The sequence below is a fragment of the Kryptolebias marmoratus genome, linkage group LG22, assembly GCF_001649575.2.
Source record: "Kryptolebias marmoratus isolate JLee-2015 linkage group LG22, ASM164957v2, whole genome shotgun sequence".
NCBI lineage: Eukaryota > Metazoa > Chordata > Actinopteri > Cyprinodontiformes > Rivulidae > Kryptolebias > Kryptolebias marmoratus.
In genome coordinates this window covers 18,453,251-18,469,900 of record NC_051451.1, presented here as the reverse complement: position 1 = coordinate 18,469,900, position 16,650 = coordinate 18,453,251, and the positions used below count along the sequence as shown (strand labels likewise).

General features: G+C 36.3%; 1 protein-coding gene across 3 annotated transcripts in view; it reads left to right on the top strand.

The window, feature by feature from the left end:
* Positions 1-16,650, top strand: part of grid1a (glutamate receptor, ionotropic, delta 1a) — a 221,555-nt gene that overhangs the window by 172,125 nt on the left and 32,780 nt on the right. For all 3 annotated transcript variants that reach the window (XM_017433071.3, XM_025009280.2, XM_017433081.3), the window contains 2 exons: positions 5,528-5,581; positions 15,589-15,762. In XM_017433071.3, the coding sequence (XP_017288560.1) occupies positions 5,528-5,581; positions 15,589-15,762 (228 nt within the window). The remainder of the gene's footprint in view (positions 1-5,527; positions 5,582-15,588; positions 15,763-16,650) is intronic.

Genomic DNA, 16,650 nt, shown 5'->3' with positions numbered 1-16,650 from the left:
TTCTTTTAGACCAGCATTTCTTGTTTCTTGTATCTAGATGCTGCTGGCTCTCAAAACTCTCCACTTTCACACAAAGAGTCTCTGCTTGTATAACAATTTCAGCACTTAGACTTGTAGAAATGTCCTTTTGCTCCTGTCTAAACCCTTCTCCTTGCACTCAGGCTTTTTGCTTTGCTGTACAATAACCCCGTCAGACTTGAATACCTGAATGTCATTGTGTTAAAGGCCTGCCAATGCATCCAAATGAAACTCAACATTTAGTAACTTTTTCTGACCTCAAGACATCAGGTGGCCTTTCACTGCTTCAGTTACAAAAATAAGTCATGAATGATAGTTGTAATTATGTTAGCTTGTCAAATTACTTTTATGTAGTTGAAAACTCAATGGACTCTGCAAATTAGATTTTTCTAAATTGTAAATTCAATAATGTTAAAAAAGAAATGGATTAAAGCTGAATGTCTGTATTTCCGTGACTCAGTTCCAAATGTATAATTGTGGTAAACAAAAGTAAAACTGTATCCCGCACTAGAACCAAGCCATGAACAATTAAACCTTTATTTTTTTCCTCACATATGCAGATATCCTTCAATGTTGTGCATTAATGTAATGCAGCATAATAATAGCACTGCACTTTTAGAAATGTTTTTCCTATTTATACTGTATGGCGACTAATTAAGCTGATCGTTCTTTTTAATGGCTGACAAAAACAGACATGTTTGGTTTCTTGATTGTTCTACATTTAACATCTTCTGAAGCCACACCCATAGCTTTAAACAGTTTAAAATGCTCAACAAATTTGATGTATTGAAACTCATGTTTTCAATCACTGTGAACCTAATCTATGACAAAAGTTTTATGACTACAATTTTATTACGTGAAGTGCAGAACAGTTAACCTTTACATTTCAAATTTCCCTGAATATATTTGCTCCAAAAGAATGTGACATAATTAGGTCTGTCCATTTTTTTTTCTTTACTTGTGCTCTCTGACAAGTTCCCTCTAGAAATACAAATTTATACTCATTGTGTTGTGCAAAAGCTTTAGGTGCTCGGAGTGGAGTGACGATCCTTTGAAAAATACTCAACCAAATAGTATTTTGAACAAGCTCATTTCTTTAGAGTTTGTGGAGCTGTTTCTGTGATCCTGACTAATGCATTGTTCCTGGTACTTTGGATATCTTACAGTTCTTTTGTGAATTTTCACTGTTAGTTTTTGTGTCTATTCTTGTCATCTGTAGAGTAGGTCCAATCTGTGATTTTTAAGAGCAGGTTTCTGCACAGAACAAACCATCTGGTGCAGAACTCCTTGTTCTTTTTGTTACTGAAGTTTGTTTTTCATGATGCCAATTATCTATCTGTTTGGATGTATCATGTAAGGCCAATAAATTGCCTTTAAAAATTAAATTAAAAAAAACAAAAAACTAAACAAAAACACAGCACCATATTTGAATCAAAGTCTAATATTAAAATGATAATTATGTTTCTCTAGTCAATACATTTGGGGAGACATCGTCTAATCCATACAAACTGAAAACACATTGAGGAAGACTTTATTTTAAATTGTATATTATAAAATGTTTTTCTTTAGCCTGTTGTGATTTTGTTTTTGTTTTGTTTTTTGCTTTTTCTTTTCGGGTTGCGGGGGGGGGGAGGATAATAAAAAAGGTGTTAGATCAATTCCATGAGCATGCTTAATGCCTGCTGATTTAGTCTACCAAAATGATAAAAGCATATCATAAGTGGTGGAAAACAGTGTGGCAGATGTTGCCAGTATCTCAGATAAGACAATCCAGTTTGATACAATAACACAGAAATAAATATCATGCATTCTTCACAGACACACAGCTTTCACATCCTTCTAACAGCTATTTTTCTCAAGTCCTTTCTGGCTGTCACAGTTTTTAAATTGGAGCTGACGTACTCTCGCTGCCTTTGTGACGCTGCTACTGTATAAGAACATGCCAGGGGTACTTCGCCTCTCTGATCAGTGATCTTCTGTTGCCAGGCTTTGGCATGTATCAACTGTATGCAATGTTCCTCAGATGTCACTACAAGCAGTCGTTATCCCTACACCATAAAAACCACATTGCTTTCCAGACTTTAAGGATTACATCATACATACAGCTAAATGTACTCTGCCTGGATGTTGTGGAACCAAATTGGCTGTTTATAGGCTTTGATGTGATACATTATGGAAGAGGGGAAAACCTTCTATTACATTCATTATGTATCTGTTTATGGTTTTATCCCGCTCCCCTCATAACAGCTTTTCTCAGCATTTTCTCCCTCAAAGATATTATGAGAAAACAATATCCAACTTAGAATGATGTTTTACAAAGCGTCAGCTCAATCATGTGTTTGTTGCATCAGTACAGGGGTAGTTAGAACATCAGCTTGCAAACATCATTTAGCTTACAAAAGGTTTCCATTTCCAGAGTGTCTAAAGTTGTCAGTGTTTAAGTTATACCGTGAAATGATGCAAAACATTTCAAGCGTTGTCTCATTTCGTGCCCAAAGCTCCAACAAAACAATCAATCCCAGCTGGTGGTGTACACATTAACCAACTCGCACTACAGCACTTGACTTTGCCATTATGCCATCTGACAGATTTTGTCTGGAAGAATGGATTCAGTTGAAGGAGCTGTCAACTTTCCAGAAAATCAAGGTTATATCTTCAAGGCAGACAATAGTTACCATTGTCAGATTTTATTTGGAGCCAGAGACAGTATTGCAGTGTGCAGAAATGAATGGGATACTCGCACATAATAGGAACTTGTTGACAGTTTCTCATCAGTAAGATTACAAGAATTAGCTCAAGCAATCATTTGTTTATTGATGCAGAGCGAATGCTCTGCCTGGTTCAGCTAAACAGGAAACTGTTAACTAAAACACTTCTTTTAGACCAGCATTTCTTGTTTCTTGTATCTAGATGCTGCTGGCTCTCAAAACTCTCCACTTTCACACAAAGAGTCTCTGCTTGTATAACAATTTCAGCACTTAGACTTGTAGAAATGTCCTTTTGCTCCTGTCTAAACCCTTCTCCTTGCACTCAGGCTTTTTGCTTTGCTGTACAATAACCCCGTCAGACTTGAATACCTGAATGTCATTGTGTTAAAGGCCTGCCAATGCATCCAAATGAAACTCAACATTTAGTAACTTTTTCTGACCTCAAGACATCAGGTGGCCTTTCACTGCTTCAGTTACAAAAATAAGTCATGAATGATAGTTGTAATTATGTTAGCTTGTCAAATTACTTTTATGTAGTTGAAAACTCAATGGACTCTGCAAATTAGATTTTTCTAAATTGTAAATTCAATAATGTTAAAAAAGAAACGGATTAAAGCTGAATGTCTGTATTGCTGTGACATCCTGCTTGCTCAGTTCCAAATGTATAATTGTGTTAAACAAAAGTAAAACTGTATGCCCCCCCTTCCAAAAAATAAAAATAGAAAATCCAAGGACCTATCTGCATTTCCTTTGACTAAACAAACTATCCCGTTGTAATTACCAATGTGGAAAAATGTGGCCTTAAAAAAGTGGATTTAAAAAAAGAAAACTACAGCAAAAATTCAATAATGTTCTGTATTAAATATTCATTTATAAAAGTTAATTTTACAGAAATAACTGTTTAGTTTCTTTCCAAATGTCAAACCCACTCATGCACAAAGAAATGGGACATTTTTTGCTTCACATGGGCACTAGAACAATGTAGCCTTTATTTATTTATTTTCCTCACATGTGCAGATAACCTTCATTGTTTACAAATCTTTTTCCTATTGTACTATATGGTGACTTATTAAGCTGATCGTTGGCTGACAATAACAGATATGTTTGGTTTCCTGATCTTTTTACAATTATCTGCTAACTCCACACCCATAGCTTCCAAAATGCAAAATCTTACAACCAACAAGTTCTTGACAGTATTTACATATGCAAATGAAAGTAACCATATCAATGTGGTATCTGAGGCCACAGCTGACTAGCCAAACATTGCAGTTGTGATTGAATCATTATTGTGATGAATGAATAGAACCTTTTTTGGATTTCTCTCTGCTGCTTCAAACTTGACTGAGTCCATGTTTAACCTTTTCTAACTCATCCATAATTACAGCCACCGATACAAAAACTCTTAGTACTTTTTTTTTCTCCTCCTGAGTCATAATCATGCCCTGCAGAAGGTCTATAAATGATCTAAGCAGGGTAATTTAGTGGCTTAGGTAATTCTCATTTATTTTGTCAAAAAAAAAAACACAAAAACATACAAAATGAAAAAACAACCCTACAATTATTTTACCTTGGCCACATTTCTGCTGGATGGGTAGTTCCAAATAGCTCCATGGCAAGAACAGTTTTCTTTAACTGTTCAACGCTGAATTTTTGGAGTCTTGTGATTATATTGATAATTTAATTGTTTGAAGAAGGATGCGTAAAGCCAAAAACTCAATCCTGACCTCTCAGCTTGATTATATAATAAGACTACCTTATAATGAAATCAGACTACTCAGGTGAGAAAGTGTGTGTAGAATGTAAGATCGTTTTTTTTATGCTGTTTGCATTATTACTTGTGTAGTTATGATGAAGTGGGATTATTTCATCTGTACTGTAAGGCTTTATGTCATTCCGTCTATTCATATAACTAGGAACCCAGATTACAGTCTCTCTATCATAACTGTCTTATATAAGTGTTAGATTTGGGGATTAGAGAAATCTGATTTTTCCCAGCTAGATCAGCCTGTAAAAAAAGTGAGAGGGGTGGGGGGCTGATTCTTGATTGTGTAGGTGTGTAACTGGGGTTAGACCTCATATAGAAAATGCAACAGGATAGAAGGAAAGATTAACACATGCAAAGGTGCATCCTTGCATTCAGATGATTTAATTTCCATAGTGAGCCCAGCAAACTCTCCCAAAGCAGCCTTTTGTGCCGTTAAAAAGGTTTTTACCTCTTTCTGTTGAGACTTTATGTAGAATTTTGATTCAGTTTTGCAAAAACCTGTGCCCTTCCACCACAATGAGTAAAATGTTCAAAACAAATAAGTTAGATTCTTTGACAAAATGTTAAATAAAGCAGTAATTTATCAAAGCTGTTTTGGGAGTCATAGTTGAACTGTTAATGCCTCATATTTTCTGGTAGGATGTTTATCTCTAACTCCTACATCTGTTGATACAGGATTTTCTGCTATTATCGAAACATATTGTTTAAGATAAAGTGAGCGTATCAGTTAAAGAGAAGAGTAAATGAAGAGTTTCCGATATGTACTAAAACAACTTTTTTTTGTAAAGCATTATTTATATAAGCTGCTTTGCTAAATGCACTTCAGGCAGTGCAGTGCATTTTACATTTTCCCTTTTCCTTTGGCACGTTGGTCAAACACCTGTGTTCTAAGATCAATCTGAGCCTTAGAAACCCTTGAGTTGTGACTGATACATATATGCTGAAGATTTCAATGAATTTGCATAATTAATTTATTTTTTTTAACTGTGTTCTTGTGTTGGTCCCACCTCATCTTTCATTTTCTTTTCCTCTGCAGGCTGTGGAAACCAACCTGGCATCCAAGGACAGTCATTGGGTCTATGCCAATGAGGTGAGGCCAAATGCAAACACACGTTAGCCCTATTCATACACATAACATTAACGTTCTCATCAATCTGTTAAAGCAACTGCCTTCAGTAGTTCGAACGCTGGCCATTTGCGCATTCATGTAATGCTTCGTGCAGGCGTACGTGAGTGACAAAGCGAGGCATTGTGCATGAGCAACATTAACATGCTTGATTTGACAGTAAATCAAGCAAGGTGTAGTATATCACTCTAGTCAGTTTTCTCAGTACAACATTTCATACAGCCTTAACAATTTATAATAGTGTATCAAGCGCACACTGCTGGTTGTGTAAATTACGGTGGCTGTGAATAGAGAAAGGTGAAAATCTTTATTTTATTTATGTTTAGGCTTTCTTAACAATCCCTGTCATTAAAAAAGAGCAGGGGGGAGAGGGGGGAAAGCATGAGGTCTAATTGCATTAGACATCAAGCTAACAAGCACAAGATACGGTATTAAACAAAATGAATGTGAACAGAAATGGGTAATGTATAAATTAAACCATGCAGGACAAAACTTTGACCAGTACTCTATTTTTATACCACAATGCTTTATTCCTTTTAAAAGGGGCTAATTATGCTTTAAATAGTTACATGTGTGTATGTCTATCAACACAACAGCTTGGACATGTTGAAAGTGATCCAACCTCATTAGATTTCTGTAAAAAGGAGCAAATGCAGTGCATGTCTGAAAGAATATTTGAATATGAGTGAATTTGGACTTCAGCATCACTTTGTCTCTGTCAACACAGAGTCTCATAGGCTACAAAGGTACTCCCAAACTCATGTTAACCTACACTTTAATTACACTTTCATGTCGAGATAAACAAAACATAATTTGCTTTTATTTTATCTTGGCTGCCTGAGGGACCAGGTCTTTATTTCATTTGCATAACTTGCCATTCTCCATTCATCTTTTCCTACTCTGTACAAGTGTCGTGTGTTTTTTATTCACTTCAGTATTGTTTTAGTGTTGATGGGTTTGTTTCTTATAAGCAAATAACAAGTCCTATTTAATATGTTGTAAAGCAGAAAAAAAGAAAAGAATGGTAAATGCTTTTGCTGTAAGAATACAAAAAAATAACTCAAGTTAAACCCCTTGCTACAGTATGTATTACTTTAATTTAAAGGATCACAGTCTCAGGTAAGAAGATGTCATTAAAACACAAAATACTAAATATATTTATGATCCAAAAACCTTAATGTGTCCACATTCTTGATACACTCATATTCTGTGACCACCAACATATGTTAAAATATTAGACTGTTTGCTACAAGACTGTCAATTTGGTAAAACTTTACTTTAAATACATCCGAATTCAGAAATTTCAAATGCAAGCTGCAGCAAAAATCAACCTAACAGCCTTTATTAAAGCACTTTTCATTCATGCTTTATTTCAAAATTGGCCAAACATCATTTCTGTGTATGGTAGTAGCTTTAATATTGATTAAAAAAATTAATGAGGTGTTTTGAAAACCTTCTGCCATTTGGCAGCCAAAATTAAAAGAAGTTAAATGAGCTTTTGAAAAAAAAGACAAAAAAAAACTTTGTCACATTTTCATGTATTTTACTAAAAGTTGTGATTTATTGACTTAAAACAAAAAACCTTGAAATTTTTTAGAACCTTTTTTTCCATCGAGTTTATTATTCCATTATTAGGCTTTTCTGAAACAAGATTATAGGATGCGTGCTGTAATTTGAAGCAGTACTCATATACAGACTCATTCATGCCTCAGAGTCAGTTACAGACCTTCATAAAGGCATCAGCTTTAATTGCATCAGATTCTGGAAAAGAACAAACTAATGGCTTTTTAATTCCATGATACTGGCTTCTGGTTGATATGATGTGGCTTACCGCAAAGCAATCTCTCCCTGGTGAACATTTAAAGGAGAAGAGTGCGCTGCTTAGTGTCTGAACAATAAAAGATGGTTCTGGTTAGAATTTCTCATTTGTCAGAAATGAATTTTAAAATAAATTTTAAAATAAATGCACATTTTTATTGCAAAATATTTTCATAAAATTGCAATGTTAATAAGGAGGAAATAAACACAAGGCTGTATAGTTTCCATAAATTAAAGATGCAGGATTGAAATCTGTCCTGAACACAATAATTGGCACTCTGAGTTTAAATTAGTTCCTCAAACAAAATTATTAACAGGGCGCGTCTGGTCTTTATTTCCAGCGTCACGTGACCTGAACTAAACAATCTAATCAAAAACAGTTCTTCTGCATAAAAAGGAGGCTGATTGTTTCCAGCTTCTTTTTCAAACAAGCGAAGATAAGAGCCGCCTGAGAGCTTCAGAGATGCGATTATCACAAAGCGACTCCAAAGGCCACAAGATTGACAAAGATGTTAGAATCCCTGTTTCAGCAGTCCTTAACTTTATCAAGAAGTTTCACAGCAAACTCATCAAACTGAAGACAAAGGCAAGACATCTAAGAATGAAATGTGCCACCCATTGCCAGAAAACTAGGTTTGTCAGCAGGGTGATGACCTGAATCACAGATCAAATATGGCCGAAAAGTAAAAGATGAGTTGTTTGTACGCTGGTTAGAATAGTCTTTTAACTGACTCACAATTAATAAAGTCTTTAGAATAAGTTTAAATATGCCATGGGAGAAGCAAAGGCTATTGGAAGCTTTAAAAAATGGCAAAAGCAGGTAAATTTTTAAGAGCTTTGTAGAAAAAGAATTACGATTTTTTTTCTTTTAATGAGAACAATAACTTGGGTAAAGTTCCAACTATTATATAATATTTAAAAATGGGCTTACAATATAAAGTTGCCAGTAACATTTTAAGGCTATATGTACAATACATCCTTTTTCTCCCTGCATTTTTCTTTTCAGCGTCTCCTCCCCCGGATAGTAATTTCTCTTCCCTTTCTGCCCCTCTTGAGGATTTTGTTGGCCTTATCTCTTCCTCACTGTCTGTTAGTTTAGTTTTCCTCTTCTCTCACCATTTCCCTGCTTTTCATTTCATTAGCCAATGAACTGGCCATGCAGCTAAATCACCTTGAAATGAGAATATTTGACATGTTGGGAGGACTAACAACTAAATTCAATAACCACTCGTGCTGACGGGTTTTTCTTTCAAATGTTTAGCCTCCAGAGCTTCTTTCATATACTGAAGAAATGACATGGAAACTGAGTTGCTAATAAGCTTGCCTTTTATTTTAAACCACTTTTTTGTGTTACTTGCTTACAGGATTCATATTGAATCCAGGCATAGATCTAACATCTAATGATTAAACAACTATGTCTGCTTATCTCAAAAGGAAAGTGTAAAACTAATTTGCTTTCTTTAGCTTGTTGTGATCAGCCCTTCTAGCATGGCTTATGGCAGAAATATTCTGTAGGTTTTACTATTTTTAACCTATGAAGAGTTTCAAACATTTTAGAAGTTTCATCTGCAAAAGTTCCTCTTCTCATTGTATGCAGCGTACACGGAACCTGTATACATTCTCCTGTTCAAAAAACCCCAAAAATCTTGTCAGCCTGGCCAAATACAGTCCAGCCTTATCACAGAATCCTGCAGGGAAATAACAGTGCCTTGTTCCTTCATTTCCCTGAAAACAGCACCCGTCCCCGGTGACGACTGCTGCTTTTCAGCTGGTCATAATAGAGTTGTGAGATACATTTTAAGCAGGCGATCGCGATGCTCACTGTCACTTTATCAAAAACATCACGTCCTGGCAGCCTTAAGACCCCACGCGGTCAAAGCGACGTCTCACATTTCATTCAGCTTTCATGACAAGAATTTATGCTAATTTGCCACCAGCCAGTAACATGTGGCATGATGAATGTAGCTGTCAAGCTTGAAACGCGATAAGAGCGCACAGAGAGAAGCGTTGAGAAGGCATGATCATGAGTGTGGAGTGTGAGCGTGATCACAAGTCGGTGTAATGGACAAACAAAAGAAATACGATGATGTCCGACATCTGAAGAGATATCAAATGGTCTAAATAATGTAAATTGTCACAATGTCAGGTTTTCCTCCAGAGACTAAAAGGTATGACCAAGACTGCAACTCCAGATTAATTTTATTTGAATTATTTATCTCCATGATTCATTACATGCATAATCAATATATGCATATACGCACATATTTTATTTATTAACTGTATATTTTCCTAAGCTGTTTTACAGCTCAGTGATACATTTAGCTCTTTGTAGGTGATCAAACAATACAAGATTGTTACCTATTTGATATAATTCTGTTGTTCAATCCATATGGCTAATTTGGCTAATTTTTACACAATCAATTTTTTAAAACAACAACAATAAAAAATCAGAACTTCAGTTTTAGTTTTAAGACCAGAGGAGTTGAAGGACACACAGTTTGAGCTCTCAGGGTATGAAACTAACAGCATAAAAATGACCAGTCCTTTGGAGGGGAAAAAGAAAAAAAAAACTGAAAGAAGTGAAAAGCTTAAAAATTGTTAGGTAAGACTTGATGTGAGCAGGAGGGCACTGGGATAATAGGCAGGCATGAATCTCACTAAACCACCCACTAAACCAGTGTGCTCCAGCTGCTCGCACAGCGATCCACATCTGACACCGTCTAGTTGACTCAGATGGATTGCACATCCTGGAAGGATTTGTTGTTGTTTTTTTTTTGGTTTTTTCCTCTTTCAAAGGCAGGACAGTGACACTTGAGAAAGTGTTTGATGGATTAGGTGGCTGTGCCTGCTGTGACACAGCCGACGAGGAAAGTCATAATAAGACTGATGTCTTGGGCAACTGCCTATCAAGCAACTCAGATGGAAAATATTCTTCTGACGCAATCTCTGCTGCACCAGTAAGTGATTAGAAGGTGGCTTACTGAGGACCACAACTGTGTCATGAAGGGATATTTCATTTTCCATTATCTTTAATGGACAATATAAAATTGCTTCAATGAAAACACTAGATTTAAAGTTGTGAATCTTCATGCCACTACTCAGAATAGGCGTTCATGCAGAAACCCCATTTTCATGTCAAAAATTATGTATTAACCCAGAAGTGGTGATAGTCATAAATCTAAAGGACTCCCAGACAGCAGGATAGATTTTATGAACCATCTTATCTAAATGTTACAAAAGTTAAAATCCAAATCGGTTTAGGTATTCAGCTATCGTTGGGGTTAATATGTGGCAAAGTCAAATTATACAAAAACCTGCTGATCCTCTAGACTAAAAAATTATGCTCCACTGTGAAGAGTGAGTGATAAAATTCTCAGCACTAATACAAGTAAATGTATCACTTGGCTTCATTCAATATCACTCAGCAATGTCATGAATGGTCTACGGAATGGGCCACACTGTTGCTCATAGTTGGAAAGTAAAAAAAAAAAAAAAGGCGATTAAAAAAAAAACAACTACCTTTTCTTAAAGGAATTGCTTTTCATCTGGCATGACACAGAACTTAGCGGTCTCCAAATGTTAATCAGCTGTAGATGTAAATTCAATGATTATTTTCTGAGAATTTTAATAAAATCTGTCCACTGGTTTAGACAGACAGACGGAGAGACAATTACAGTAACACCTGCCTTTTATGTTGGCAGGGATAAATCCTTATTGTTATGTTTGCATTGTTCCAAAGGTAGCATTACTTAGGTGCCAACTTTGACAAGATGTTACCCTCTAGTGTCAAAGTTTTTTTTTTTGTTTTGTTTTTTGAGGGTTTCATGATATATAAGAGCAGTGCTTTATTTCTTGTTTTCCACTCAAAACCAACAAGTTAGTGCAAAGGGGAAGTAAAAAGCCATGGTTACATTGATGTGCATCAAAACAGCCGAGCGCAATTTGACATCAAATAAGATTCTACTCGCTAATATCAGACTCTACATACACTGAAAGTGGAACATCTCATTCTGTCTTGCTGTCAGATAACATGAACTCCAAACAGGCAGACTGTTTAGTTTTCTGGCAGCGTTTCAGTTTGGAATTATGTGCTGAAAAGTGTAAATGTACTAAGAAATGTATTATGCATATCAGCTTTTTCTGTTAATTAAAACATTATGACAGGAAGCAATAATGAAAGGAACACTTCTCATCATTTTGCATACTACCACAGGTGTGGTCATTATTGCCTCACATCACTGCAAGCAGACAAACCTCATTCTAACGGGAACATTTTCATCCCTCCCCAGCCTTCTCCCATCTACATTTTCACAGCTAATCTGGCGGAGGTTTCATGGTTTTGCCAGCTGCTGGTTGTGGTGATAACATTTCAAACTCATGTGAAGGACTCAAAATGCTTCAGACAAAATAGTTAGTTAACAGTGGTGCACTTGCATTTAAATTGTAAAAGCAGAAAAAAATATTCTTACATTTGTGACACAAGGAGATATTGTTAATTCAAATGTTTTCTCTCTTTTTTGAGTTTACAACTGCCAATTAAAACATATGTAACTCGAGATCGATTTTTTTTTGTACACTTTAAACCTAAAAAGGAAAAAAAAACTGTTATCAAAGGTGCATCCACTTGAGTCTGTCATTTTGTCTACATACACACAAGGCAGTGACGTACAAAAGGTTTCATCCTTTTCTCCTTGAATGAGAAGGTTATGAGAGGTTTATAATTGTTTTCAGGCCTTGCAGCTGTGTAGGCATGGAGTTACCAGTTTTAAGAAATAATGCTGCTTTGAAAAGTCAAAAGTTTCCAAACCAGTTTTCTGACACATAAAATTACTTTTTTAAATGGCTCAAAAGATGAAAAAGTCGTGGCATCTATCAAGTTGTGTAGCGCAAATCCCCTGCTTCTCCTCATCCAGTTGGTACAACCACTCTGTCAGCTATGGATAGCTCTTTTCACACATTGGTTGTATCTTAAAAATGTAAAAAAAAGAGACCTCTGAAGCCACTGCTGTTTTTCTGTTAATTAACACAGTCCAGAGGTGACTCGAGGCCTTCATCAATTATGCGCTTACAACAATTTGGTGATGCAAAATTAGCTGAGGGACAACTACGGTTGACAGTGGCAGCTGCCGTCCCCCTCTTCACATGTCAACTGTAAGACAGGCTTGAACATGCCTCTGTGTTTGCTCCGCCGTCGCCTGTCCACCCATTCTAGCCACTCGGCTGCCTTCTCAAAAATATGTGGAAGAGTCTGGTGGGGGCTACTCTGGCTCTCAGCACCCCCTACCAGCAACACGAAATGCACTCCAGACATCTCTCCCCAGGTAGCTCTGCCACCTTTAGCATACTGAGCCATGTCAGTGTGTCAGTTTGATTATAATCCAGAATTCTTGTGAGTTACATGGTCTTAAACATATATTAATCTGGGGGGGGGGGAAGAAGTACAGCTTAGTTTTACTCACACAAGTTGAAAGTAGTAGTCAACATTTTCAAAATGCAACATCAGTGTTTTAGTGTTATACATGTTTACTACCACAAACAAATTGTAGCCCTAGCCGTTTTAATGCACCCATCAGCTCCAACTTTATGACCAGACAGGGTAAATGAGTAACACTCCTAAGGATGTAGTATTGCAATATCTAGAGAGAAATCACACCCCAAAATGCTGCACAAGAAAAGCTCAAAGAACATAAAGTGGAAGCTGTTTACAACTCCTCAAACTCCCAAAATACCCATTTACTTCCCAAACATGATGGTATGTGTGTGTATATATATATATATATATATATATATATATATATATATATATATATATATATATATAAAACACATTGGTGGGCATATATAGAAGTTAATATAAATCCAGACATGGGGCTTTTACCCAGGATTCAATAGTTCCACACAATTTTGAAGATGAATTGTATTCTTTCTATCATCTGATATATAATTGGCCAACTTTCAATTTCATAGGACTGTTGATACAGACATTTTTGTCCTGATAATCAATAGTAAACTGTGGCTTGTTGTGTTTTAGGTTTGTATCTAACAAAAATGACAGATTGGTTATAGCACCAGGGAATGAAATAAGACTAATCAACCCATCACATTTTCTTTCAAAGCATTTATTTTTTGTAGCTAAAGACAACTCAAAGTAATGTCATACTCACTGTGCTTTGTTCTCTATTTTTGACACCCACTGCCTCCAAGCTATGCTGAGCACTGCTTCAGAGAGCACCTTACTTCCAATTAACATAATCACCTGTAGATTTTTGATTTATTTCCAGTGAAAGATTAATAACATAGAATGAGCAGCACAAAGAGGATAATTTAGCCTATCTGTCAGCTGAACTTGATTTGATTAATGTATTTTAGCCATCAGCTGTCATTGAAATATGGCTTTGCCATATTGTTGCTCTCAGAAATCTTAGCAGCCCAACTGACGTAATTACCTGATAATTGTAAATTTGAAAAGCAGCATGTGTGCTATCTGCTTGTGTCAGAAATAATACAGGGATTTGACTCATTAGCTGTTTTTTTTTTCTTTGCTTACAGTGCACCATTTAGAATAATTCTCATTTGTGTTGTTCAAAAACACCTGGGAAGACCACTGTAGTTTCTAGCCATCTTGAAGCTCTTTTATCTAAAAGTAAATGTAGTTTTGAGCTTCATATACAAGTTAGATACATCAGTAAATGTTTACGATCTGTACTTTCTTATCATACAGACAATAAAAGGCACATGGCTCCTGGTCCATGTCCTGTCGGTCAGTGTCATTGCTGGGTCAGGTTATGACACAAATGTCACCTGTGATGCTGACAGAACACTTGGACCGGGTGGTACTCTCAGTTATTAACTCGGACGTAGGGGTTCAGCTCAACCACGCGACATAATTTGTCTGATTAATGTGTCGCACCAAACTCATGAATATTCATACGTTCCACCTGACTGACTGAAGAGTCAGAGAAAGAGTCAGAGAAAATAAATGCACAAGCAAAAATCTCCCGAGGAGTTTTTACTCATGCGATGCACCGACTTAAAAACACAGATTTTGAAGTAAAATCATTTTTATTGACAGCTCCGTGTTTTGCATTTTGTACTACAAGATTATGACATAATAGGACTTTTTTTTAAAAGGTTGGAAAATAAAAGGGCATATGAAAGGTAAACATTGATTTTTGATGAAAGATTTTAAAACGCAAGCCCGATGTTCAAATGTGGTCAGGTAAACAAGGTTAATATTAATTCCAGAATAAAACCTTAAAAAGCCACGTTAGAATGAAAGAAGCACTATACAATCACAGAGGCCAGGCGAAATTAACATTAAGTGTTCCAAATAGACCAGCAATAAAATGAGAAAGGTCGATGCAAAACGGCGAGATCAAAACATCTGATGAGGAACACAGATTGGGAGCATGTATTCAGACTCGTGGTCAGGAATATATCAACCTGGAACTCCTCAAGATTCGACCCGACCGTAACCTCACAGCTTTGTCAGGTAGTATATGAATCCAATGTTTCTCATGAGACTCACTGTCTGCTGCAGCATTGAGTATTGTTCAGCTTCAGAGACTACCAGCCAGCACAGCGACTCATGAATATGGATCTGGTTCCACAGGCAACCTCCTAGAAAAGGGGACCAGTGCCGTTATTGTAAAGGATTTGCTTTAAATGATCATGCGTTTTTCACTCTAATTGGAATACCAATAAACAACATCAATTCTGTCTCAGGATTCAACACTGATATGGTTATAAATTAGCTTGTCAGTACCTTTTCGGTTTATAAACACTGATTTACTTAAAGAGGTAAATAAAAAAAGAAAAGTTGAGTCAGAATTTTGTTTCTATTTTGGGCAACCTTGGTACTCTTAAGAAAACAGATAATCAAAAATGTAGTTTAGCATGAATGCAATATTTCAACCCAAGACTCAATTAATTGTCCAAATTAACTTGTAAGAAAACTTATTTTGTCTGTAACTACAGCATGATATATTTTATTTGCTCAAGAAGACTCAGCCATCAGCCTCCAAGGCCAACTTTTCCTGTCTAGATTATATTTTTATGGATTTTCTTCCTTACTTGCTGTGCAGTAATCCCAGTGCAAAATGTTTGTGCTATACTCTACTCTCATAAATTTACAAATCTTCTGTCATTTTCAGGAGGTGAGCGACGCAGACATCATGGAGCTGGTCCACAGCTCTCTGGGCCGGATGACAATCATTCGACAAGTCTTCCCATTGTGGAGGGACACCAATGTTCGCTGTATGAGGAACAATCATCGCATTTCCTCCCTGCTGTGTGACCCACAGGAAGGCTACCTGCAGTCCTTGGAGGTAAAAATGAAAGGGGAAAAAAAAAGCACTGTGTAATACTTTTAAAATGACTTCGCAATGGTTTTATTGATCTGCCACAGCTGATAAAAAAAATCTGATTTCCTTTCCAGATTTCAAGACTTTTCATTTGTTTATTTCAAGCTTTTATTGCTCAAAAGTCACGACAGCAAACACAATCACATGAGTGTTTTTATCACAAAAAGTTTTGTGACACACACACATCAATCAGGAAAACAATCTGGAATCAGTTCCTTGAGATTCTATTGGTTAGTTGACATGTGGTGACTCAGCCACATTTTGATCTGGGGTTTGGGTCTTTATCCTGGCCTCTGCTGTGTTTCTTTACTCTTTCCTGAGCATTTTTAGATGCGAATCAGGATGCTGTCATGCAGGGAAAGGACAGCTGCCATCGGGAAGAGTAGTTGCCAGAGATGTTTCTTAATTTCGAGCTGTCGGCAATAATACCACAATACCAGCAGATAGATGTAGCTTACTTCACCTGTCACATGTGTTCAGGGCTGTGGCTTATTTGTGCAAAGTAATGGAGTATGTTCTCAAAACTGATAAAGTGCTAAACAAAAAGATGACCAATATCTGTAACACATTTCACAATTTCTTAGAATGCACAATGTAGAATTGATTTCATCAGTCTTCACTGGGTGTTGTGATCCTCTAACATAAGCTTTAAAGGCCGTACGTGTTTTAAAGTAATTTAGCAATACATTACAAGGTTCAGTTCAACATAAAAATATTAGACCCAAATGTTCATAAAAAAGAACAAACCAAGTGTTCTGAGTGAAGCTTCATTTAACTTTTTTTTCTTACACTTTAAATAGTAAAATCGAGCACAAGCATGCAACTAAGGTGTATCTGCCAAGTGTTATATAA